The sequence below is a fragment of the Lissotriton vulgaris genome, chromosome 4_1 (assembly GCF_964263255.1).
Source record: "Lissotriton vulgaris chromosome 4_1, aLisVul1.2, whole genome shotgun sequence".
NCBI lineage: Eukaryota > Metazoa > Chordata > Amphibia > Caudata > Salamandridae > Lissotriton > Lissotriton vulgaris.
Window position 1 is genome coordinate 435170121 of NC_141691.1, and position 26329 is coordinate 435196449.

The 26329-nt window shown below is 44.2% G+C and overlaps 1 protein-coding gene across 1 annotated transcript in view; it reads right to left on the reverse strand.

Annotated features, from left to right (window-relative positions):
- DIAPH2 (diaphanous related formin 2) overlaps window positions 1-26329 on the reverse strand; it is a 3821702-nt gene that overhangs the window by 2608297 nt on the left and 1187076 nt on the right. Inside the window, exon 12 of the mRNA XM_086964614.1 lies at window positions 10026-10142. Coding sequence (XP_086820740.1) covers window positions 10026-10142 — 117 coding nt within the window. The remainder of the gene's footprint in view (window positions 1-10025; window positions 10143-26329) is intronic.

The window sequence follows — 26329 nt, forward strand, 5'->3', positions numbered from 1 at the left end:
GAAATGCGAGCAGGTCATATGTATGGATAACGGGGGGAAGGGAGACAGGACAATTGTACACCAGTAATTCAGCCGGAGTCAAGAGCTAAGGGGACAGTCGCTCCTCCGAGGGCGCTGTGTCCGGCGGGAGGCAGATATCACCCCTATACTCATTGCAGGGCCCCCAAATCTTGTTCCATTTCTTGGGCCTACCTCTGGCAACATACACCGTCTTTTCCCGGAACATGCACCAGTCCATGTTAGCCTTCCACATCTCTACTGTGGGGGGCAAAGTCGCTCCCCATTTCTGTGCAATGTCCCTCTTTGCCACCATGTTGCCTAGAGTGACCCATTGAGTCTGTGAACTGGTATAATCCGTGGGGCCCCACACATTTAACAGACAGCGCCGGGCTTCAGCCAACAAGTCAACTCCAGTTACTTCACCCATCACTACGTGTATTCGCCTCCAATATGCAGCCACCGCCCTACATTCCCATATAATGTGCATGAAGGTCGCTAGGGAACCACACCCTCGGCGACAGAGACCATCCACCGAGTGGCCCATGTGGATCAGTCGGGGGCCTGTGACATAAACCCTATGTAGGATTTTCAATTGTACGAGCCTCAGTCTGGCTGGAATTGGCACCTCCTTCGGGGACGAGACCGCACACTGCCAGTCCTCGTCGTCCAATTCAATTCCATCACGGGTCCACTGATCTCGCACCCCCAGAAGAAGGTCCGTACGGACGTTAATCAGTTTCATGTAGGTCAGTGAGATAGCGCTGTCGGGCATGTAGCCGTCCAGCAACCTGTCCTCCAACGGGGAAGATTCAGGGATCTTTTCACCCTCCGGCATAACTGCCAGAAGGGCGTGTTTCAACTGGGCATATCTGAAGAACTCCCTTTCCCCCAACTGAAACTCTCTTTGCAGCACTTCAAAGGATTTGACCTGTCTCTTAGCAATCAAGTCTTCCACCCTAGAGATGCCTATCAAGTCCCAGCGGTCAAACCCCTTGGTATGCCACAGTTTACCCAACAGATCAGAATCATAGAGTGGAGTCGCCATCGTGAGTCTGCCTTTCCACCCCTGTGCCTTCGTCACCGCTCTCCAGATGTGGACCGCTGTCTTAGTGGGACCTGTCATTCTTCCATCCAGAGACCTCGAGTACAGAGCCCTGTAATATTTCCCATCACCCAGGAGCCACCGGTCCATGGCAAAGCCCGGATTTATGGCTGGACCATAGAAGCTGTGATTAAGGGCAGCCAGCTGAGATGCCCAATAGTACCTCCGGATGTTAGGCAGCGCAATCCCTCCGTCATACCACGGGAGGGTCAGTTTAGTAATGGCGATGCGCGGCCTAGCATCCCAAAGCAGGGTCCGCTGTAGGCCCATGACCTCTCTAAAATACCCAGACGGGACCAGATCCTGGGTGTTCTGAAGCACATATAGAAATCGGGGCAGGGCCATCATTTTGAACAAGGCCGCCCGTCGAAGCAGGGAAAGCGGCAAATTCCGCCGCCCCTCCAAATCGCGCCGACGGCGCGCAAGACGGGGAAAGCAAATTGTTCGTATAACGTACTTTGGGATCAGCAGAAATGTAGATACCCAGGTATTTAAACTCCTGCCTCGCGACCTGTATGTTACAGTCCCGCGGGAGCCTCGGGACCTCACCCCTCAGGACATACAGGTGGGACTTCGACCAATTAATGACGAGGCCAGAATGTCTGCCGAAGGTGCGCAGTACATCACATACAACAATAAGGGACATACACGGCGAGGTGAGGTACAGGAGAATGTCATCTGCATACAAGGACACCCTATCCTCAAAACCCGGGGACCACTTGATTCCCCTGATGTCCGGATGCCCTCTCAGCCACGCCGCCAGTGGTTCCAGTGCCAGTGCAAACAAAAGGGGCGACAGGGGGCATCCCTGTCTGGTACCCCTGCCGAGAGCAAATTAAGCCGATGCGCGGCCGTTAACCGCCACGTTGGCAAGCGGGCTGGCGTATAGGAGCTTGACCCATCCTATGAACCCCAGACCAAATCCAAACTTCTCCAGCACCGCCCACAAGTATGACCACTCAAGGGAGTCAAAGGTCATCGTGGCATCCAAGGACGCCAAGATGGCCGGCTCCTGGAGGGTGCGGACCCTCGCGAGGGCCCCGTGGAGCCTTCTCAAATTGAGGGCGGTGTTACGATGTGGGATAAAGCCAGATTGGTCCGGGTGCACCAAGTCGCCAATTGCTCCAACCAGTCGGTTAGCGAGCAATTTAGCCAAGATCTTGGGCTCGGCGTTCAGTAACGAGATAGGACGATACGACCGATACAAGTCTCTGGGCTTCCCTTCCTTGTGAATGACCACAATGGTGGCCAGCCTCTGGTCGGGGGGAAGTGTACCCGACTCCCACACCTCAAGAAACATGGCCCGCAAGGGCGAAGCAATGAGATCCGGTTTAATCTTATACAGCTCCACTGGGATGCCGTTGGGGCCAGGAGCCTTGCCAGATCGCAGGGAGCCTATCGCCAGAGCGATCTCGTCCACCGTGATGTCCCTATCCATGTCCTCTTTTTCAGTCTCCGACAAACACGGTACCTCTATGTCTCGCAGCAAGACGCCAGAGTCTTCCTCCGACATCTCGGAGGCCGAGGCATAGACGGACACAAAGTATTCAGCCAAGACCAGAGCAATAGCACTGGGGTCGGTGACAACCGTGCCATCCTCCCCCAGCACCTCCGGGACCACGCGGCTGGCTCTTTCCTTCTTATCAAGCCAGGCAATGAGCTTGCCGGCCTTGTCCCCGACCTCATAGATTCGCCCCTGCTGCTCTCGACCCATGGCCTTTGCCGCCTCCGTGACAATGGCTCGATACTCCGACTGTTTGAGTGAGAGAGCATGTAGGAGGTCCGGCGTCGGGCCGACCTCCAACTGAGAGTCTATCTCCGCTATATCGGACTCAATTGTCACCACGTCCACGTCCCTGTGTCTTCGCACCTCAGCTATTAATGAGAACGCCTCCCCCCTCAGGACGGTTTTAAAGGCCTCCCATAGGGAGACAGCGGATGTAACCGAGCCCGTGTTTTCAGAGAAGTAGAGCTCCATGGCTTTGGCCAGGAGTCCACGAGTCTTGGGATCACGAAAGTACCACGGGTTAATCGGCGCCACCCTCTCAGCTACCCCAATATCAAAATTGAAGGACACCCAGACCGGGGAATGGTCCGAGATGCCCCTCGCCATCAGTCTGGCCTCAGAGACCGCCGATGCGTGGGCCGCTAATGTCAGGACATAATCAATTCTGGAGAGGCTACTGTGAGCCCCTGAATGAAACGAGTATTGATGCTGGGTAGGATGCAGAAGCCTCCAGCAGTCAACAAGTCCCAATGTGTCTAGAAAGTCAGGAAGCCAGGTCTGCGCACCTCGGAGGTCTCTGGATGGGTAACGTCCCTGAACCTACAGCATTGAAGTCGCCTCCCATAAGAAGCAGCCCCTCAGGAAGACCTAAAATGGCGCCCCCAAGGTCCTTGAAGGTGTCCGTCTGCAGCCCAGGGGGGACATAGATCAAACCTAAAACCAGGGTACGCCCCTCCCACCTCCCCGTGACGGCGACATAACGTCCTCGCTCATCGACCACTCTTGAGTCTATCTCCAAGGGGAGGGTCGAGCGCACCATAATCCCCACCCCCCGGGACCCCGAAGAGAACCCCGAGTGTGCCACCATTTTGAAGCCCTTTCTATTGAGTGCGTGGCACGTGTTCCCAACCAAAAGCATTTCCTGCAACAGTATTACATCAGGCACACACCTCTTGAACATTTGTAGTACGATACCCCTCTTAATACAGTCCCCCAGCCCATTGACATTCCAGCATAAAACATTGTTTCCTACCCCCCATCATCGAAATCCACACCCATCCCAAACTCAGCGGCCACAGTCGCTACATTACCAGAAGCAAACCACCAATTGCCTTGCCAAAAAGGGAACGAAGAGAAAAAGGGATCAAACCATGAACAAAAACAGGGAAACCGTCCACCCCCTACCCTGCACCCCTGCATTAGACTAAAGAGCCCACCCAACTCGCAGTGTGCCTGTCGCCCCTAGAAAAAACTAATCTACGAAAAGCCCCCGAGGAGAAAGGAGGTGACCCTATCCCCCCCCCCATCCTCCAAATAGAAAGATACAGGGAAAGCCCCCCATAAGTACAGGATTACCAAACCAGACTGCTTAAGGTAGACCCATTGTCCAAAAAGTCCTGTAGCCATTCATCACTCCTGCCGGTCGTGGCCGCTTGTAGCCTCTTCCGACCACTCCTCGTTGTCTTCACGCCACTGGGGTAAGGTGTCGAGCCAGTCCGCCACCACCTCCGGCAAGTCAAAGAACAGCGCCCGGCCGCCATGTTCGATCCTCAGTTTTGCAGGAAACAGCATAGCATATTTCATGCCCATGTCCCGCAAGCGCCGTTTCACTCCCATGAAGCTTTGTCTCCGTCTCTGCACGGACTGAGTGAAGTCCGGAAAGAAGTTAATGGCAGGATTCTGGAACTTCAATGGCCCACCGCTCCTTGAGGCCTGCAAAATGGAGTCACGGTCCCTAAAGTTGAACACTCGGGCGATGATGGGTCTCGGAGGGGCTCCCTCCTTCGGCCGGCCCCCAGGCATCCTGTGCGCCCGTTCCACGGAGAAGAACTTACTAGGTCCTTTAGGGGCTAGATGGTTCTAGACCAAGTCCTCAACGAAAAGGTCCACAGCCAAATCCTCGGCCCCCTCCGGCACACCGATAATGCGGACGTTCTGCCGCCTGCCCGACCCTCATAATCCTCAAGCCTCCTCGCAAAAAGGTCGTTGGCCGACTTCAAGTTCCGGACCTCGGTCTGCAGGTCCGAGACGTCCGTGGTGAGGCTCGAGGTCTTGATGTCCAGCGACTTGACTCGCTCATTTGTTTTGCCCAAGTCCGCTCTAATCAGGTTAACTTCAATTGCCAGGGTGTCCACCTTCGCGCCATCACCTCATGCTGCTGGTGCATTTCGGCCTTCATGCCTTCAATGGCGCCCATTATGTCGCGGAGCGTAGGGTCTTGAGCCTCACGCGACACTTCTCGATGTAGGTCCTTGGGTCTCGCAGAGACACCAGGCGAGCCCTTCGGCTGAGCGTATCGCTCCATATTGTTGGACAGCGAGTACGTAGACTTTTTGCTGACCCGAGGCTTTGATCTATCGGGGTCTCCTTTGCCAGCCATGGTTAGTCACGGGGCCACCTCTTCTGTCCACACACCGGGCCTCACCGGCCCACCGATGCTAGGGATTTGCTCCACCGCACTCCGTCTGGTACGCGCTCACTCCGCCACTAGGCCAGCTCTGCTGTGGGCCGGAACAGCCAGTCGTGCGCCTCGTCACCTCCGTCTGGCAGTGTCGCACCCGCCAGCCCCGGCCCCTGGTCCCACTGCAGTTCGCAAACTTCCACACGGTGTAACTGCGCCAAGGAACGTCGGATTTGAGTTCGGACAACGGGTCCAGTGGCAGCGTCGGTTCACAGTTAATATTCCACAAACGCGGATAAGGATATGTGACAGGATTAATGCGGAGGATCGGAGGGTCTTCGGAGCTCCGAGCTCACGCGGCCATCTTGGTTGCCCGCGAAGCTCCTTCTCTCTTGTAAGTTATTTAATGTATGTTGCAGGTTGGGGGTTTATGATGTGGGTATCGTTGGGGTGGGGGGGAAAGAAGGGGTCAGGTATTTGATGTATAGAGAGGTTTTAGTTTTGTAAGGCAAGGTGCCAGTGTTAATAAAATTGTGATATGCACCTGTTTCAATAAAGCAGCATTTTACACACACGACATGGTTGTCGGTGTGGCTTGCCCCCCTTTCCCTCCCAACTGCTATTGCATGGATCAGAATGGATCAGGATGACAGGCATTAAAGGCGTATTGTTAAACAGAGAAAGCCAGTGTAATTTTCATGTCATCCTTACTATATCAATGAATTGCTCGAGGCAAGTTCTAAACAATTCCACGTGTTGTCCCTTTTCTATGTCTACTCCCCAACGAGGAGTAGTTTTGTTGATTGAAACTGGGAAATAATTTGCCCGCATTGGCACAGAAGCAGCAGCGAAAGAAAATATTGTTGTACTACTGATCTTGTGATTTATTTGATGCTTAGGCATGGGTGTCCGAGCTCAGTGACCGCACAGCGCTCCCTCCAACATGTCTCTTTACTTGTATATCCTGGGGGCGGTGCTTTATAATGTATATTCTACTGTCTCTGGGGAAGACGTCACTCTGAAGCACAGTCCGCCTGACACCAAACCGGTGAGGCTCTTCACAGAGGAGGACCTGGCGAGGTACAATGGGCAGGAGGTGAGTACGATGCCTGCTAATGTAGTGAAAAAGTCTCCACGCAGTTCCCTAATGAAGTGCGTGTCTGCAGTCCGAGATGCACCTTTTAAGAAAGTATTTCTTGCATGCCATCACGCCCGCTGCAGAGAGGAGATATACGATTTTCATAGCAAAAATGCCTATCCTTCATTTTTCTTATGGTGGCAAAAATCCTCCTGTTAATGTATGTGGGAAATTACCATGCTGTTTTTCTAAATCTCCCTCTTTCCAAATGCTCGAAAAGTAAACAACAATATATGTTATTATGTAATAAGCCAGCTGACGCAAACTTTCTAATGACAAACAAGAGTTTCTTTTCATACACACAATGTAAGGTTTTTCTCTCTTAATGTAGAGGTCACACAACATTCTTAAAGGGGCCCTTGAATCTGTCTGAAACAGCTCAAGGATCACTGCTGTTTTTAAGGTCTCCATACCTGTTTTGTGTTCCCTCAAAAAAATCAAAATGGTGGGAAACCCAATCGAGTTAAAACCGACAGATATCACAGACCCGAGGGCAGGTTAAGTGAGGCTATGTAGAGTGATAAATGATGAGCAGACGGTCCTCTGTTGAAAATAAAATGTGGGTAATTTGTGGAACGTGATAGGGCTAGTTAATTGGTAATAACAATACAGACTTGGAGGAGAGATGTTTGCTATTTTTGGAAGTTTTATATAAGCATGGACAAGGCCTGAGAGGACGTCAGTACAAAATGTATGTGGCTTTTCTATGGCGCAAACCTAGCCTAAGACAGCGGAGCACTGTTCAGGACCAAAGTGGATCATAAAGTCAGCAAGTGATAGGAGAAGCAGCTGGTTTCTAGACTGTCAAATCATTCTGATGTTGTGTTCTTTAAAGACGTGCGCCTTAAACTCTTTTTTAGGTCGAACCTGGGCAGTGCATGCACTGCTCTGCGAGACATGTAGTATTCAGGTATGGACTTGAAGCTCCTCCCAATCTCTGCCCATATTTCTCATTGGCTTGTGTCATTGTCCACTATAAACAATGGCTTTTCATTCGTCAAAAGGCTTATATAGTTCCTCCCTAGTACGGTATTGACTCATTTTGTAACCTCCCATGAGGACATTGCTTGTTACATGTGATATTATTCAGTAGGCATTAATTACAGCCTCCGAGCACTATTTTCTCAAACAGCTTTGACGTGCCTGCTGTTGCAGGCAGGCAACGCTTTCTAAAAAAAATCTTTATAGCACGGGGGCTGAACGCATTTGCAATGCAACAGATCTCGCCTTTGCAAGAGGTTAGGCTATTGGCATTGTAAATGACAATGCCTTTTATTTATCTGTTTTAAAAACAACACATAAATAAAAGGCATTGTCATTTACAATGCCAATAGCTCAAACTCTCGTAAATGCGAGACCTATTGCATTGCAAAAGCTTGTTGATCCTGCATCTCTTCCGCCCAAAGGGTCTGCTCTGAAAATGTCCATCTGTGGATCTGCTGTTGCGAAATGTAAGCCATGGAAGATGCAGCTGATGGAGACAGGCAAATGCGGGCTTGATTGTGAAACTGTACTTTGGTGCTTGTAGGAAAATGGCGCATGCCGGTGGTTGCAGAGCGCGTCCTTGTCATCCCTGTCAGTGTTATTTAGACACTGCTATTCAAACACTCTCCTTACACTGAAATGAAAATGGTATGAGAGTTGTGACGCTGAGCTAGGTTGACATAAGATTTCTGCTCTTCACAACTGTGACACTGGAAGCGTGATGGAAATATCACCTGTCCATCAACCAAATATCTACCCGTAGGAAAGGCCTAGCCCAGCCAAGCATAGGATGCAGGAGGAGTCATTTCCCTACAATGTGCACATTGCTTGTGTGATGAGAGGCACTCATACTTTGATTTTCTTCTTAATATCCGAGCTTAGTCTTCTTGGGAATAATGTCAAACGGATGTAGTATAAATACTCTTTTTTTTAACACAAATGTGTAAGCCTATTTGTTTCCTTCTCTCCTCAAGTAAAAGTGATGGCTCATCTGCTGCCTGGAGGAGTGAGATTTACACAAGACTGAAACTGAGTGAAATGTCAATATGGAATATCGTGTAATCACATCTGTGTATTTCCCGATGGGTTAGTGCTTCTAACAGGGCAAATATCGTTACGTATTTATTACACTTAAATTGACACTACTAGAGGAAAACTCACAAGTGGCAACACTGCCATTAATTGGAGAAAAAAAATATATATAAACCGATAACAAAGAAAATCAAAGATTTCCTCTAATCTTCAGAATGTATTTACATAAATGTAACTTTTTCATGCGTACCTGTGCGATGAACAATCAATAATTGTCTGCTATGTTAGTGTACACACATGAAATGAGTGAACTTTTTTTTTAACCAGCAATGTTTTGAATACACTTTTTAGAAGAACTACTTGAAGAAAAAAACAGAGGCCGCATATTTTATGGTAATCAGGGAAAAATCGAATGAATTCCACTGAAAGACCTATTAAAATTGATCACCACTAGACGGACGAGCTATGGTCCCAAAAGTCAACATTATAAACTTGGTAATTTTCAGTTACTATTAATTTGATGATGGGAGTGCTTTTTTTTACGATTTCTAAACACACCAACCAGCAAATAGCTAGTCTCTAAAATAAAAAAAAACACCATGATTCTCTCAAAAACGTGTAAGTTGGAAAGATGCTAAAATGAGGGTGGTCCCAGGGGAGGTCACTACACAAGAGAACATTCAGATCAAGCCTGATAGAGAAAGCTGAAATGACAAAACGCCTGTGTAAATGTCAGCAGGGAAGAACAAAGAGTGTACTTAACACCTGGGTGGAATATGTCACCAGAGCAATCAAAAGTCAGTGTGCTACAGTGAGAAAAATACAGAGATGATTGGTAGCCAATAACCATATATATGCAGGGATGAAAACAAGTTCCCATCATTAAGTGGGAGGAGAGACTTGTTTTCACACCAATAGATTCACAGGTACACTGTGGTCTGGTGGGAACTTTAATAAGCATAAAGGATGGCGTCAATATAGGGAAGTGAGGCTCGGGTCAGAGGAGGGTGACCATGCATTCAACATCAGCCTCGAAATCTCGGCCGCTGCAAAATATTACCTTTGGCAAGCCATTAGCCACTCTCATGAGCCACGAGGTAGGACACTTGTGAGGGGGGTCAAGGAAATCAGAATAAAGGGCACAATACTATCAACGTTTCTGAAAAAATGCATAACAATGAAGTTGTCAAATAAGTTTCCCAAGCATCGGGGTCCTGTGTGCCATGCCTGTGCCCAGCAGAGGCATAGGAAAAGTACTTTAGGGTATTATGAAGAACTTGGCTCGTGTTTCTGAATGCAATTTGCCAACCTCATTTTAATGCAAACATACTTCAACATACAGAGGGATAGTTAGTGACTATATGCCTTTAAGCAGAGTAAATGGTTAAACAAAATTAAAATAGCCCATTTGGTATTACTAAGGTGAGAGGAGAAACTTGGCTTAGGTTCTGTGTGGACTAAGTTATCACGTGCTCACAATATAATACTGAAAAACGTGTATGCACCTTACGTGAGGTATACTAAGCCTCAGGTCCTAATACCACACATTGCACTATGCATGTGAAATATATTTGTGCATTCCAGAAGAACAAAAATCACTGGTCATGAAATAAAAAATAAACACTGATGTTAGGTCACTTACCGGACAAAATAATCGTTCCTTATGAGCAGCAAGTGTTGAAGTATGGAAAGAAAATAGTTTTCAGACGCTGTGTCCTTCAACATGTTGAAAAGAAGATGGTACACTTCATTCATATCAGTGACAGACGAGTCAAGGAATGAAACAGGGATGGTTAATAAAGCTGATATTACATGTTCTAATACAAGCCAACAACCGTGCCTACCAAGGGAAACGGGTGCCAATTTAGACTGATTTTGACATTGGGGAAGGCGGTCTTTGCACACTCGGCTACTAAAACTCCAATTCACAAATTAAAAACAGGCCGATTAGAAAAACTGCACAACACTGCCTAAGATCTGTAGTGAGAAGATAGTGACAGCCACCAGGTTCTAACTCCATACCTGGAGCTTTGCAAATGCATTTTTGTGATGTTTCAATACAGCTAAAATCCTGCACACTTGAGATGTATGTCACCTAACAAAAATAAGAAGGAGGGGGAGAGAAGAAGGGGGTGACAGCGCTGCTTCTGGGAGATATTTAATGAGGAGCCCAACACTGGTCCCCGCTGGTGCAGAGATATTTTTATGAAATACGTTTGTACAGAATACATCTTACTGGAAATCGTTTAGCGATCAATGTTTAAGTTTCTGAAAATTTAGTATTGTCCGTGATGTGTGGCCCCAGGGTGAACGCCGTCAGTCCGGAGTGTCCAACATATGTCCAGGAGGGCCAGATCCATGCTACAGTTTCCGGATATGCATGTCAGACGAATGTACATATAATATAAATGGAGCATGCAGGCCTTTCTCAACGTGTATATCATGCTGTCTGCATTTACTGGCTTCAAAGAGCTAGAAGACAATAAACAAGTATTCTGTAAATATTAGAATACTTGTCAAACTGTACGATAAAGAACACAAAGAAACAATATTATCTTTGAAATAGCAAAAAACGTGAACGAATTAAAATACTTCTGTCCATGTTTTATCAACTCTGTAAGTATCATAATGTTAAAGAATATCACAGGTTTCACAACAGTTTCACCTATTTTTTTGTGGGTGCAGTTTTCTCAATTGTTGTGGTTGAGGGGGTTGCTTCTAGTTGCAGAATCTTATGGTGTAGGTTTCTGAGCACACAGCTGTAAACTGATAGAGTCCTGTGCACTTCTTATTATAACCTCAACAACTGTTCTGATGACAGCTTTCTGCCTCTTCAGCTACTGACCAGCGCCCTGAGACACTAGTCTCGAGATTTCCAGGAGCACTTCAAAAGAGCTTGCCAGCCATGGCTTGCAAACCTTCTCGAACAGCAACAAGCAGCACTGAATATGAGGAGCAGTGCACAGCTGCCTCTCTTGTTCTTAATTAGTGCCAGCAGAGGGAAAGGACAAGCGAATCTTCAAGCAGCAACTCTTTGCCATCCAATCTCAGGGCCACTTTACTCTGTAATGGAGGGATTTAATTACTTGGCGTATGCTGTGTATAACTCCCTAAAGTGACCAATGTTGAGAACATTCCAATTTTCTTTTCTGTTTTATGCATTGTGTCTCAATAGTGTTTTATCGGGTACCTATTTAAGTCAGATGTAAAGCCATGCTATCTTCGCCCTTTGACCTTGCCATCTTTTTTTTTTCTTTTTTTTTTTAATTGAGAGAAATGGTGTAATCCAGAAATAGACCAATAGAAATACAGTTCATTCACCTTGCATCTCTTTGAAGCACCACTCGAAAGATCATGGACGGCTAACCATCAGAGAATAAAAAAAATTATGCACCACGGTCACCGTGCCACTGAGCGATCTAGTAATTAAATGCGACTTAACAGAATCAAACATGTGAAAATCACGATTGCATACAATATAAAAAGTGCTGTTTTTCGGTCTCAAATGGAACCCCAGCTTGGCAGATCAATCCAACAGAATAATATAATACTTCATTGATTTGCCTGGTGGAACGTATTGATGAGCCGTCACTAAATGATGCAGGTTTTCACCTTAAAGGATTGCTCAATACATTATTAGGAACTGCAACAAGTGCGTCTTCTGCATCTTGATGTGCGCCCAGAGCGTCTAGCGCGTGCCAGACCGTGGGATCAGCCACAGAATGCAGGAAACGCAACATATGGAAGAGGTCCCTTTTCTTTACAAGACTTTAAAATTAAGAGAGATGGTTGTCAATCAGTGGTGCTGAGTGGGGGTGCTCCCATCAATGTTATGTCACTGAAGTCATAGGGATTGTGAAAAATCCAAGCGTCACACAAGAGAACAAACGTAGCAAATTAACCATGCCCCATTTAGCAGGAGAGTGGTAAGAGCGTGTTATTTGTCCATCAGCCAAAAAAGTGTCTTTATTTGTTTGGATTCTTTTAAAATCTTGATTTTCATTCATTACAGAATTACAAATAAAGTGCTTAATTTGTGTTTTTCTAACTGCTGATCAATTTAGAAATATATGCACAGTTCATTCACAGGGATTTAAGTTTTGTTGTTTGTTAGAAAAAAAAACGATATCCTTCAGCTTTTCCACTCACACTTATAGTGCCCCAGAAAATTGTCACATAGTTCACCTTACACAACCCTCTCACTTTGCAGTCAGAGAAAGAAAGTTAAACACCAAATAGCATGTTAAAAGAATAAGTAGTAGTATGCTAGAAGACATAGGCTAACATTTGACCTCTGTGACAAGATAAAAACTAACTTTAAAGGAAACCTTTTTGCTCAATCATGATCAAAGTATGTACATTCTGGGGTGCTCCAGCACCCTCTGCACCCCTACTTCCAGCACATATTCACAAATAATTATTATTATCGCCATTCAATTCGACAAATGGATAACCAAAAGATTTGCAGTTTAAGTCTGGAACCTTTCCCAGCAGTAGAAAGAGTACATTGTTATAGGCCGGTGCTTCCCATACCCTATAGCACCAGGAACCAATTTTTAGAACAAAAAACTTTCACGACTCATCTTGCTTTAATGGACATGAGGTGGGCCATTTTCAAATGTAACTAAAGCATCATGTGGTAGCGCACTGTTGTTTGCAGACACCAAATTTGTTATTGAAGTGTCCACTAAATGTGCACATACATACAGTTTTACCAGTAAAACTATATTACACTCACATGTGAATGTGTGGAAATCAGGTTTCCATGAAATGTTATAATTTGTGCATCACCTAGTAAAGTGACTTTATTTGATAACATCCTATTGACATCTTTGTTTCCATCTGTTAGACCTGGCTCACTAAGGGTGGTCTTCCCCTGGATGTTTTGCCTTTTTTCTCCAAGTTTTGATGAATCTTTTAAGGTTGGCCCTAGGGCAATGAGCACTTTACCGCTGCTAACCAGTGCTAAAGTGCATGTGCTTCTTCATTAAACATGAATACATTGGTATATACCTGAATGGCATATTGTTGTACTGGTAAGTCTCATGTTAAATGGTACATTGTATACCAAGGCAATGTACTTCAAATTCTACTAGTGGGCTGCAGAACTGATTGTGCCACCCACAGATGTAGTCTTTCAAACCTGTATCAGACCTGTCACTGAAGTGCCTGTGTGTGCAGTTTACTACTACATCGACCTGGCATTTAATACTACTTGCAAAGCCTTAAACTCTCATTTTATTACATATAAGTCACCCCTAAGGTAGGCCCTAAGTAACACTAAGGACAGGGTGTATTGTAAGTAAAAGGTAGGACATGTGCTTGTATGCTTAGCATGTCCTGGTTGTGACAAACAGCCTATTTTGTTTTTCACTACTGTGAGGCCTACCCCTCTCATAGGGCAGCATTGGGAAGTCCTTAATACACTTTTAAGCTGTAATTCCTGATCAGAATGGAGTAGCTTTTTCATGTCACATATGTTTGGAATGATACTGATACATCTGCTTTACTTGTGTAATTAGATTTACCATTACTGTTTTAGAAAAACCATTTTTAGAAAGTGAACATGTCTTTGTACTTACTTCTCATTGTGCCTGACAGCCTGTCTCAGATATAAGTCTGAGCTGGGTGACACCTACAATTTGAGCATTCCATCTAAAGAGCCACAAACACGTGAAGGTGAGGTGCATCTGCATTTTGAGCACTCATCTGCATTCTGATGAGTCTTTCTGGGTAGGGAAGAATGGGAGAGGCTGATACTTACATTTCAATAGGAAGTGTCCTGTCCCACACAAAGCACTGATTCAGCCCCATGGGCAGCCTGGCAAGCCTGACTGAGGTGAAAGGAATCCCTGTGCACTTCAGAGAGTTGCTGTGAAGTCACCTTGGTATCGAAGACACTTTGGGCATAAGTACTGGGTCTCTGAGCCCCTGTAATCAGACACTTCTGGATCTTCAACTGAACCTCTGTCAAAAGGACTGCTGTGCTGCTTAAAGGACTCAACTGGACTGCTTTTCTGGAAAGACTGCTTTTCTGCTCGTTGCCCTGCTGCCTGCTGCTCCCTGATTCTGCTGAAGGAGTGCTGGACTCTGCCTTCCCTCCCAATGATCTCCAAGGGCTTGCCTCCAGTTTTCTGAAGTCTCAGGGATACAAAAAACTTTCTGCAAATCTGTTGATGCTGCTAGACACGGTCTTCTGCGAGTCCTACCCATGCCTCAGGTGCCCTCCTAAGTTATGGGCCTCAGAGGTGGGTTCTGCATCAGCTTTTTTCAAAACAACACTTAGTCACCACTGTGCTGATCGGAACCGTTGCATTGCCCTTAGACGTCGATGCAGAAGATGTTCAAGTACAGCGGTTCTACAGCCCACATGACCGGAGGACAACACTCTGTGCGGCTTCACGATGATGCATTGCCATTACTTCAGCGAAGCTAGACGACAACGCAGTGACTCGATTCCGTGGAAAAGATTGACGCATTGAGCCCGAACAATCAACACATTGCTCCAACCAAGGTACTTTCTTAGCCTGCCCTGTGTAAGTCTTATAGATAGCCTGCCCTCCATCACGGTTGGCCTGAAGTTTGGATTTGCACCGAAACCTCAAGTAACCTTTTAAAGGCTAGTGGCTTCTAGGCACTATTTTTGCATTTAATCTTTAAAAGTTTATATCTCTACTGATTGGATTTTTGTCCTTTTGGTCTTATATTGCTTAGACAAATATTCTCTATTTTTCTAAACCTATGTGGAGTCTTTTTGTGGTGTAGTCACTGTGTTACTGTGTGCGTGTTACACAAATACTTTACACACTGCCTCTTTAGATAAGCCTGACTGCTCTATGCCAAGCTACAATAGGATGAGCACAGGTTATCTTGTAATGTCTATCTAGCTTACCCTGAGTAAAGTGGTGGTTCCTGCCTGGCCTGGGTACATACCTCAGTCAACCAGGAATCCCATTTCTAACACCATCACACTTCAGAATTGCAAGATAATGTGCTTCATTTTTTATTTCCTAATTGCTGAATATGTACAGTTCTCATTTTACAAATATTTACATGTTGTTGCGTGTTACAGAAAAAATGGCATCTTACAGCCTTTGCTTTCACTCGATTTGTATCCAGCCAGATTGACACATAATTCACTTTACTTTTCCTTGTCTGGCTGCAAAGTGAGATGAGTTTGTAAATTGCAACCCCTATGTTAAAAAACAAACAGCAATTTGCAAGAGGAAATACCCTGACATTTGACCTCTGTCTTTAAAGTGCAGCAAATGTGACAACATAAAGGCAGGCTATAAAGGATTCTTTATATAGTGCTTGAATTTTTGCACCCACCAAAAACAGTTTGTGAAACACTGGTATAGTAGACACTTTCCATTCTGCTCATTACTGTTCTGCGGTCTAGAAAACTGCACGAAGGCGGCAGTAAACACATCAGAGAGCGCTTTTGTTTTCAGAGAATGCCATTTAAAAGTGTGCTGATTACACCTGGTTTATCGGGATTAGGAAATGAAATGCAAATGATAAAAGGTATCTTTGTAAAAGAAAAAAATACTTAGAAAATGACTCCATATTTACATCTACGCAACAAATTAGTTTACTTTAAACATTCCATTAATAAAGGACAAGTGAATTAAAACTAGAAAAACAACTAAATATCAACATAACAAATCAGTTGAAAACACTATGTTTTCAGCCTATAATATTCGAGGCCAAACACACGTATAAAACCTGTCTCTTAATTAGCACACATAGTTGTTATATTAGCCTGCATTTTTCATACACAATAAATGCATTTCCTGTCAAAATGTCTCCCGCCGTTTGTTCTGCGATCCTTTGTTAGTGAGGGCTGTCAAACAGCAAAAGTGTAGGCATTATTTATCAAATGCCAATGATGCATTGTGGGTGCACGTTCCGTTGCTATGGCAACTCCTAACTGTGCTTAAACTATGCCATATTTATTCATCCTACACTCCATCATTAACAAGGCTGTAATTCCACAAAGGAAGCTATACATCATTGTTCGATATAAAAATGTGCCGTGGGCAGCTTTGCATTATCATATTTTTTAGATCCTGTTTCCATTTCGTTTTGTGTGAACTTGGATATATCTACCTACATATATCCAATATTGCGATCAAGGATTTCTGGTAACTTCACAGGCCATATTAGATAGTCACCTGATGTGTATTTTTTATATTACATGTTTATTTTGGGATGCTTCATTTTCTTTTTAATTCTAAGGGAAGAGAATGCATGATGATAAAAAAAGGCAGGCCAGTGGAATTCAAACCAGAGAGGGGGGCCCTGAGGCAGTCTTTCCATATTGAGAAGAGACCCAAAGGCTATTGATAATTTAGACAGTTTCAAGAATACAAGGGAACCCTCTAGGTAATCAAGGACCAGGGGTAATAGTTATATCGGGCATCAAGGGTCCTTAACTTAACACAATAAAAGAAAGACCAATGAATTATAGACAACAATCTGTACTATAATGAAGAAGGTGTCCAGCCGGACACTGATTTAATTATTTGGAAAAATGTAACAAATAGACTGAACATTTATACAGAGGGACACAGTCCTGTATCCAATACATATAGCACAAACAGGACAAAACCAGGGGATTTAAAAGAACAGGGTATTTGCAGGCAATCATAATAATGAGACGCTAGTAACAAATGAAACTTTAGCCAAGCTGTACTCATGTAGTAAACACAGTTGTGTAACACAATGGGAAAACTGGTGTGTAACTACATAAACTGTCGACGTCGCTTCGATCCTATTTACAATAAAGGATCATCATCGGGACTAGAAAATGTATTGCCTGAATCTGCGAGCCTTGGAGGATCTCTCTAGTAGTTCTACGGTCCCGTAGACTTCTATTGGGGAAGCTTGGTAGGGTTTCCAAGGTCCGGAAACCTTCCTGGTGGAGGTTAATTTAACCTGTAGGAGGCACTTCGGGGTGAAGCAGTACGGTCGGTCAAAACTGTGGCCGTAGCCTAAGAGTCCATGTCCTAATCGAGTTAGAAGAACAGATTAATTGGAGTTGATGGAGGAGGTCTCGGCGGGGGGTCCCGTCACGAGGGTGTCCACGATTGGGGATATGATCTAGAGTACCAAATGGTACATCTTAGATCCGCTGGCGCCCTCATGACGGGACCCACCCTCCGAGACCTCCCGCACCAACTCCAATTAATCGGTTCAACAGGGTCAAGACTGATTTGCATATGGCCATGTCTGAACTGGGGTGGCTTGGTGAGCAAAATAACGATGGATTAGACCCAGATCTGTGACTGGGGGTGAATGTTTTGCCATTGTGCAACATTCCGTCCATCATATTGTGTGTTTTGCTGTAGTAACATAAGGACATTAACTAAGAAGGGGGGGGAAATGAGAACAGTGAGCAGAAGGACAGGTTTGAACTTTAATGTCGAAAGCAGGTGGGCTGTCAGTTTGACACCAGCCCCAAAAATCTCGCTCAAAACAGATAGACACATTGTTGGCAAACATAAGCAGTTAATGCCAGCATTATGTACAATTTGAATAGAATTTGAATCTAATTTCAGTATTTGATAAAAGCAGTAATATTAAAAATGTATTTGCATACATAGATTCGCTCCAGAGTTTTGCATTTTTTAATCATTGTAAATAACAATTTCTACTCCGAGTCAATTCAATGGTGCACAATTTTGCTCACGTGACCTTCAAACAAGGGTGACATTTTTTTCTAACACTGAAATGTCCTGGTTTCTTTGCAAGGTAGGGGTTTGCAGCTATGCAGCTACACGTAGAAATTCAGCAGTGCACATCCGTTTGAATAAGAGAGGTCAGAGCCTACCACTAGTTTACTTTGAAAAAGCAATGATGTGACATGGGGAAATAAATGCGGTGAGGGAGTAACTCAGCATTCTAAGGTAAGTGTGCTTTCCAGAATCTAACATGGAGAAAGGATTAAATATGCAGTTTTCTAGTTGTACAACCATACATTTTAATTACCCTCGTCCCTAGGCCCTGATGTGCTTTATGTACCAACAATGATGTGTGTATGTGAATATTTGGCACTCGTCTTGGAAAGAAGATGCGTTTGGGCACATAGTGTTGTCAAAGTATGTTGCTTAGAAAAGTGACAATGTTAACATTACACTTTATAAATGTTGGAACTGGGTCGCTGAGCGGACCTTTAACAATTATAACAACGGATGTGTTGTTATTTTTCTCAAGTCACCATGCCTATTGCATACTTTTGGGGAGGGGCGGGTGGGGGGGGGGGTAAGGGGATGGGTTGGGGTACATGTGGGGTGTTTCATTTTCTTTTGATTACTGTCCTTATATTGTTTAGTGGTTGCATATCGCCGTCAATCTATGCGCACTTTCAGCACACTGATACAGAAGTAGATTATTTTACTATATGTGAAATCCTCATCTTGTCAGGAAGCACATACCTCTGAATGTCTTACTTAAAACCAGTACAGCTCCCGTCTTAGTACCTAATTGCGCTGTGGAAGTCACAATTGTACTGCAGGTTCCCAATGGTTCTCTGATACTCGCTCATAGACCGGCTAGGAGGGGGATTACCATACACAGGGTCTTACTCCTCAACACTGATAATCTAGCAATGCATCATTCTAAACATGATTATGCCTGTGCCCATGGTTAGTACACCTCTTGGGGTGACCCAGGTAGGGAAGTTGAAGGTGCTTTCCCTCAATGTCAAAGGCCTTAATAAACCAGTAAAACATCAAAAAATCCTGGACTATCTACGTAGGCAGAAGGCGGATATCGCACTGCTTCAGGAAACCTAGCTAGATGCTAAACAGTTCTACACGCTTAGAAATAAATTATTTACAGAAGTCACAGGTTCAGAGGCAGTGGAGAAAAAGAACGGGGTAATAACTTTGATTTCCAAAAAATCTAACATTGATCTCCTCTCCTCCACAACTGACATCAAAGGGAGATGGGTTACATCCAAACTACTAAAAGATGGTACAGAATTCTATATCACAAACGTCTACTCCCCAAACACATGTGAATTGAAATTCTGGTCGGATCTAACAAAACAAATTAAAAATATCCCGGACTCGGCAGTACACATTCTTGCGGGAGACTTTAATCTCCCCGTAGACCGGACTCTGGACAGAGACTCCCGATGCCCCTTCCGTAGCAATAGGTCACACAGAGCTTTCAAAAATCTTTGTGAACGATTCCACTTAGTTGACTCATGGCGCCTGCAAAACCCAGACGGAAGGGACTACTCGTTCTACTCTTCACCCCATGACTCGTTCTCGCGAATTGATTACTTATTTATCACACAGAACGCTATACCCAGAATTGAAGAAACATCAATAGAGCCGAGGCTCGTGTCCGACCACTCCTGCGTCACACTCACCATCTCTGACATAAAACCATCCACCCGCCATTCTGCATGGCGCCTTAATGATGAAGTACTTGAACATGAACAACACCGGGTAACCATTGAAGCCGCCATCAAAGAATACCTGATCCACAATACTAGGGGTGACACCTCTGACCTAACTAGGTGGGAGGCACTAAAAAGCTCTATAAGAGGGGTAATCATTAAGATTAAGTCTGCCATGAATAAAAACCATAACAGGAAATTAGAGGAACTAGAAAAGGAAATATCAATTCTAGAAGCCAAACACTTGCAAGACAGGAAAGTAGATTCATTGAATAAGTTGGCCAACAAAAAGTACGAATACAATAAAATCGTAAGTGAAAGGGCTGGTGCTTGGCTAGATAAGAGGAAAAGGTTCAAGCTGTGTGAATCGAACAAGGAAGGCAAAAGCCTGGCAGCTTACCTCAAATTCAAATTACAGAAGAACACGATAAACTCCATAGTTGACAACCTTGGTGTAGCTCATTCTGACCCGACAAAAATAGCAGACCTTTTTAAGGAATTTTACGAAAAACTCTATGCCAAGAACACAGACGTGGAAAGTCACAAGATAAATGATTACTTGGGTAATTGCAAACTTCCATCTCTCTCCCTAGATGAGCAAGCAGACATAAACAGTCCGGTTTCGTCTCTGGAAGTCCAGAACGCCATTAAATCATTAAAGTGCGGAAAAGCCCCCGGACCGGATTGTTTCTCTGCAAAATTCTATAAATGTTTCTCCCCGGTGGTCACACAACCACTGCTTAACATGTTCGAAGAAATAAGTGAGACTGGTGAAGCAAAAGGTACTCTGTCAGTAGCCACTATCGCGGTCATTCCGAAGGAAGGGAAAGACCCCACACTACCCAAGAATTATAGGCCCATCTCTCTTATAAATCTTGACTGTAAGCTCTTCGCCTCCATCTTAGCGGCACGCCTCCAGAAAATATTACCTAAACTCATCCATCCATCACAAGCGGGGTTTCTGAAGAACAGGTTGTCCAGCGATAACACCAGGACTCTGGCACATGTACTAGAAAAAGCAAAGCTCCTTTCCACTCCTTCAGCAGCAATAACACTAGATGCTGAAAAAGCATTTGATAAAGTAGATTGGATTTACTTGGAGGCTGTGCTAAATAAATTTAATTTGGGATCATCAATCATAAGGATGATCATGTCCCTTTATTTCTGCCCTGTAGCGAGAGTCAGAGCAGGAGGTTCGTTCTCGCCACCTTTTCGACTACACCAAGGTACGAGGCAGGGATGCACCCTTTCCCCGCCATTATTCTTATTGGCTATCGAAACATTCCTTTACCATATTAGACACGTCAAAAATATACCAGGAATCCCTTTCAACGACTGTATCATAAAACGAACGGCATATGCGGATGACGTACTGGTAGTCTCAGAGAAGGCGGGTGAGGCTATACCGGCTCTCCTCACCACTATCAATGAGTTTTCGAAGGTATCCGGCTATAAATTAAACAAAGACAAGACAGAGGTTAAATTACTCAATAACCTAGGGAACAAAGATATCATAGGAGATTCCGGATTAACATGGCAGCCAGGCTGTTTTAAATATTTGGGCTTAGAGTTTGATAACGACCTAATCTCCACAACACAAATTAATGAGAACATAGTCCTGACTAAAATAAACAAAGTACTAGAAGGCTGGTCGCCTAAATACTTATCCTGGTGGGGCACGGCTAAATCCCTGAAGATGATGGTAACACCTCTGGTAAATTACTTAGCAAGTATGCTGCCAATGACCTTCTCCGAAAATTTCATTCACAAGGTGGAGAAGCTGTTTGGTACGTTTCTGTGGCAAGGGAAGAAGCCCAGGATATCAATGAAAAAGCTACCGTTAGCTAAAGAAAAAGGCGGCCTGGGTCTCCCAAACTTCAGACACTATCAAACAGCGTTCCTATGCAAACAGGGCGCTCTGTGGCTAAGCAAAGAATCAGATTAAAGCCCACTTTGGATAGACATTGAAAAAGCTATACTGGGTACTATTCCACTTCCGGCTCTACTCACCATGGATCTTGCGCACCTACCCCATTCTAAGTATATTCTGCTAAACACAAGAAGGGCTCTCCTGAAACTCGACCAGTCAACCCATAAAGGCCTAAAGCAAAAAAAGTCCACTTCCATAGCCCTTTGGCATAACCCTTTACTGAAAATCAACGGGGCACCCCTCCAGTGGAAACACTGGTCCGCGAAAGGTATCAACATGGTATGCGATCTCTTCAAGGGTATTGAACCTGTACCGTTCTCGTCACTACAAGCCACACACGCCCTCACACCAATAGACTTCTATGATTTTTTGAAACTAAAAGCACTCCTGTCTGCGCGCTCCTTGATTCCCTCTGAGCCATGGCTCTGGAGTTCTGTCCCACGCATCAACAAAGCGGGACATTTCGTTTCGAAGGTCTATAAAATGCTCCTCCCCCTCCCTCAGAAAACACAAAGAAGAAATGAGATGAGATGGGAAGCAGAGTCAACGCAACGGGTATGTCTTTCGACTGGGATATAATATATACTACTGCATTTAGGAATAAGGTCTCCCCTATATTGTCACAAACTAAATCCATGTTAATCAACAGAACATATTGGACACCTGAGAAGCTCTTTAGACTTCAACTAAGAGATAGCCCCATGTGCTGGAATTGTGATGCAGAAGTGGGGGATTTGGCCCACATGATATTTAATTGCCCCTCTTTGAAGGGATACTGGAATAGAATCTTTGACTGCATTGAACATATTTTCTGTATCAAACCTGCAAGGGAGTTTGTCTAAGTTCTGCTTGGAGTACAGGACCCAAACTTGCCTAATGCGGTTGAACGCCAATTACTTGATTTCCTTCTCACCTTAGCATGCAAAGTTGTATTATGTAAGTGGAAGAACGCTTCTGAGGTATCATTCAAAATGTGGCAAGACTGGTTGTCCTTCCTGAGAGGTGCCAATAACCCAGCGCTGCACTCATCTCCAGGGCGTGTCTCTCACAAAAAATTGTGGAAGGCCCTTGATGCTTCCTCCTTCTCGTTTGACCCCCCTTAGACCACATAGACCACATAGCTAAAGTCAGCAAACACAAGTCCCTGTGAAATACCCTTCACCGAGAGATGGTCCTAGATGTCATCGAGATGAGAACCTACACTAGATATAAGACGGCTATGCAATTGTATATGTATATGTAAATGTATGACCACCATATATGTTAACGTTTCTTTTTCTTTCTTTAGGTTTGCTATTCTAGTGAGTCTAATGATTCAATTACCATGTTTTCATCATAATCAGAACCTTGTATTTGGAGAATTGCTTTTATTGTCTTTAATGCTTTCTTTGCTCCTTATTGTATTGTCTTGTGCTTTTCATTTCTATTTTCAAATAAAAATTATTTGAATAAAAAAAAAAAGGAAAAGTGACAATGTTCCTTACAAAAGGTGATGCTTGATAGATTAGCAACTATAAGGTTTGTTTGTTGTGCTCAGTGGCCTGTCTTGACAAAACATGACCAGAAAGCATGTCACTTAGTAGTATACATGTGTACTTGTAGTATGTCTGGTCACATTGCTCAAATGTTGCTGCATCTATTAAAGAAACAGGCATCTCCAAAATACCACATGGGGTAAGCGTTACCATCAGAAAGTGTTATGTTTATAGTCTCATGCACAAGTGTGTCCACAAAAACAAAGGTTTGTGATCATAGGTTTAATATGAGGCTGGTTACCATGCATTGCATTTAAACTATTTTTTCACGATCATCACCAAAGGAACACTTTTTCTATGTGCATAATATGCTTACCAATTTCTTAAGTACCATCATTGTTGTTTATTTACAGCAACTGAGCAGTTAAATTAAAAAAAATGTTTTTATTATATAAAACCCTATAATGACCCAAGGGATGTCACAGCACTTTTCAAATAAATTCATGATCATGAACAGATATCGTCGGAGACAAGCGTAGGATGAGAAAAGAGGATGATATATGGTAGAAAGTAGATTTTTAATTTGTGAATGGCCTGACCCATACCAACCTAATAAACATAAACTAATTAGGTCAAAACAGAGATTTGAGATCATCTATGCTCAACAGCTGGTGGCTATGGCACATGCAGCAGGGAACCCCCACTAAAGAGTGTGCTGAGTAGAAGCAGTACCAAAAACGTTAAAAGTAAAGAACTCATAATAACATTCTCAAATAAATTAGAAAAAAGCAATAAGCAAAAACACATCATGATAATTAAAATAGTTAAATGGGAATTATAGAATTTTTGACTTTTTCACGTAAAAAGTATCTAGAAAAAGTAAAACACAATTGACAGAAAATAGTCCACGATTGACTCGCACTATACTCCGTTTCAGGCTGATCACCAAGAAGCATAGGTTGAGTATATCAAGCATGTCATCCTGGTCTAAGATTTACCTCAGTCTCCCACTTCCGGGAAAAAGTCCCTTTTGGCCAAATCTGCAATCTCTAGTTTCACAGGGCAGGCTTCTGTGCACCAGGTCTCTTTGCAGGAAGGTCTCCTGCAGGGTCCACTCCTCTGTTGTGAGCTGGGCCCTCTTGGAGCCCTGAGTCCCTCTACTTTTTGTCACTGAAGAAGGTGAATAGAAGGGCAATTGCTTCACTGTTAGACAACAGCTCTAGTCCTTGGGTGACAACATGAATCATTCAGTCCTTTTCTTCCAGAAGGAGACACAAGTCTTCATTCTATCAAGTAAGGCCTTCTTGCTTAGTTTGAGTCTTCTCAGGTACAAGTATTTTCACAGGAAGTGCAAATTTTAAACTGTGGTGACTGGAAAAATTCCACCAACCAGTCCTATTTTCTTGCAGTACCCCACACCTCCATTTGCAGCACCTACTCTTCCCCTTAAAGTTAAATTACCCAGGATCCCCTGTTTCAAGGTGGCAGAACCCATCTGCAACCAGGCAGTCCTGTCTTCATCTCCTTAGTTTATCCCTCAATTAGATTAACTTTACTCCCATCTTACAGATTGGAAACTGGTTCTCTTCCCTACTGTGTCTGAAGCCTGGTTGTGTGGGAGGGTCCTTAGACTGAATAAGAGAAGCCCTCCATGACATCTCAATGTCATAAGAGGTAGTGATAAAGAAGACCTTTTCATAACAGCTATTTCTGTACAATCTGTGCTATGTGGTCAGCAATTAACACTCATCTGCTCCTCTTGGGCTCAGAGCCAGATGTTTGTCTCCTGAGCCAGAGTTGCCAACTATCCAGCCCAAGGGTGTGCACCCTAGCTCTGGAGGAGCTGAGTGGCGAAATTATTTTTACGCCAGTTTTGGCTCAGGTAGGACGAAGTACATTTTTACAAAGTTACATTTTCCAAAAAGTTATCAAAACTTTGATTTCACCATTAAATCAGATTTTGGAAATTTGGTAAGAAATAGCTCTGAAGAATGTTTCTAGCACTTCACCAAGCAGAGAAAGGGAGAGGAAATAAAGATTTTAATCTCATCTAGGTCTCTTCAGGGAAAGTAATAGCAAAGCCTACAATGTTAAACAGTTTCTTTCCACTGAGAGAGAACACTAAGCACAATATGTGCTGTTACTTTACGCTGCCCAAATGCCTTAAAAGCCACACTTTAGTTGTTATTCAGGAATATATCAAAAAAATGGCTTTGCATAGAGGTCAAAGGCATTTGTCCTCCTAACCATGTGTATTGTTAAGCATTTATAGTGCATCCCAGCCTGAGAACAGTGGTGCTCCTGGCAGACATATGCTTTTGTCCTATATGTGGACTGTGTAAAATATACTGCAGCCCACATATGAACTTTGAAATTCCATATCCTAGATGCATTTTATTCATGCTTTACAATGCAATTATAGGGATGTTAAATCGGGCAAACAGGAAGCCCACATGTACATCTCATTTTACTGTGGCACCACAGGCAGTTTCTTACAGAATTGCTTCGGTAAAGCATGAAGATTCCCAAAACCAGTAATATCATGAATGAAAATGGGTGGACTATGACAAAAAAAATTTAATTTCTCATAAACACTTCTAGCTGAATGTAGGCCAAGCTACCCATTAGTTCCCAATGGTAAGGTAGAAGAACATGGAATGGCCATCAGCAGTAGTGTGGCTATTCCCAGGTCTGTATTCCACCATAAAGTCCATGCCATGTAGGGAGATGGACCACCTAAAGAGTTTAGGGTTCTCACCCTGCATCTGTCACCTAATCATCAGTCTGTGGTCTGTCTGAACTCAGAAATAAGTCTCAAACAGAAAGGGTATCAGTTTCTTCAGGGAATAGGCCACCACAAAGGCTCCCTTCTCAATGGCACTCTACCACTGCTCCCTGCGTAGAAATTATCTGCTGATGGATACTACAGGTTGAAACTGTCCTTCATCAGTTACCTGGTAAAGCACTGCCCTATTCTAAGCTCTGAAGCATGTATCTACACAACAGACTCTTTGCTAAATGTGGGCACCTTTAGAAAAGGGTGCAGTACACAGTGCCTTTTTCAAGGCGGCAATAACTTTAAGCATACCTCTGCCTAGATCATCTTTTTGGTTGCTTCTTTGAGGTGG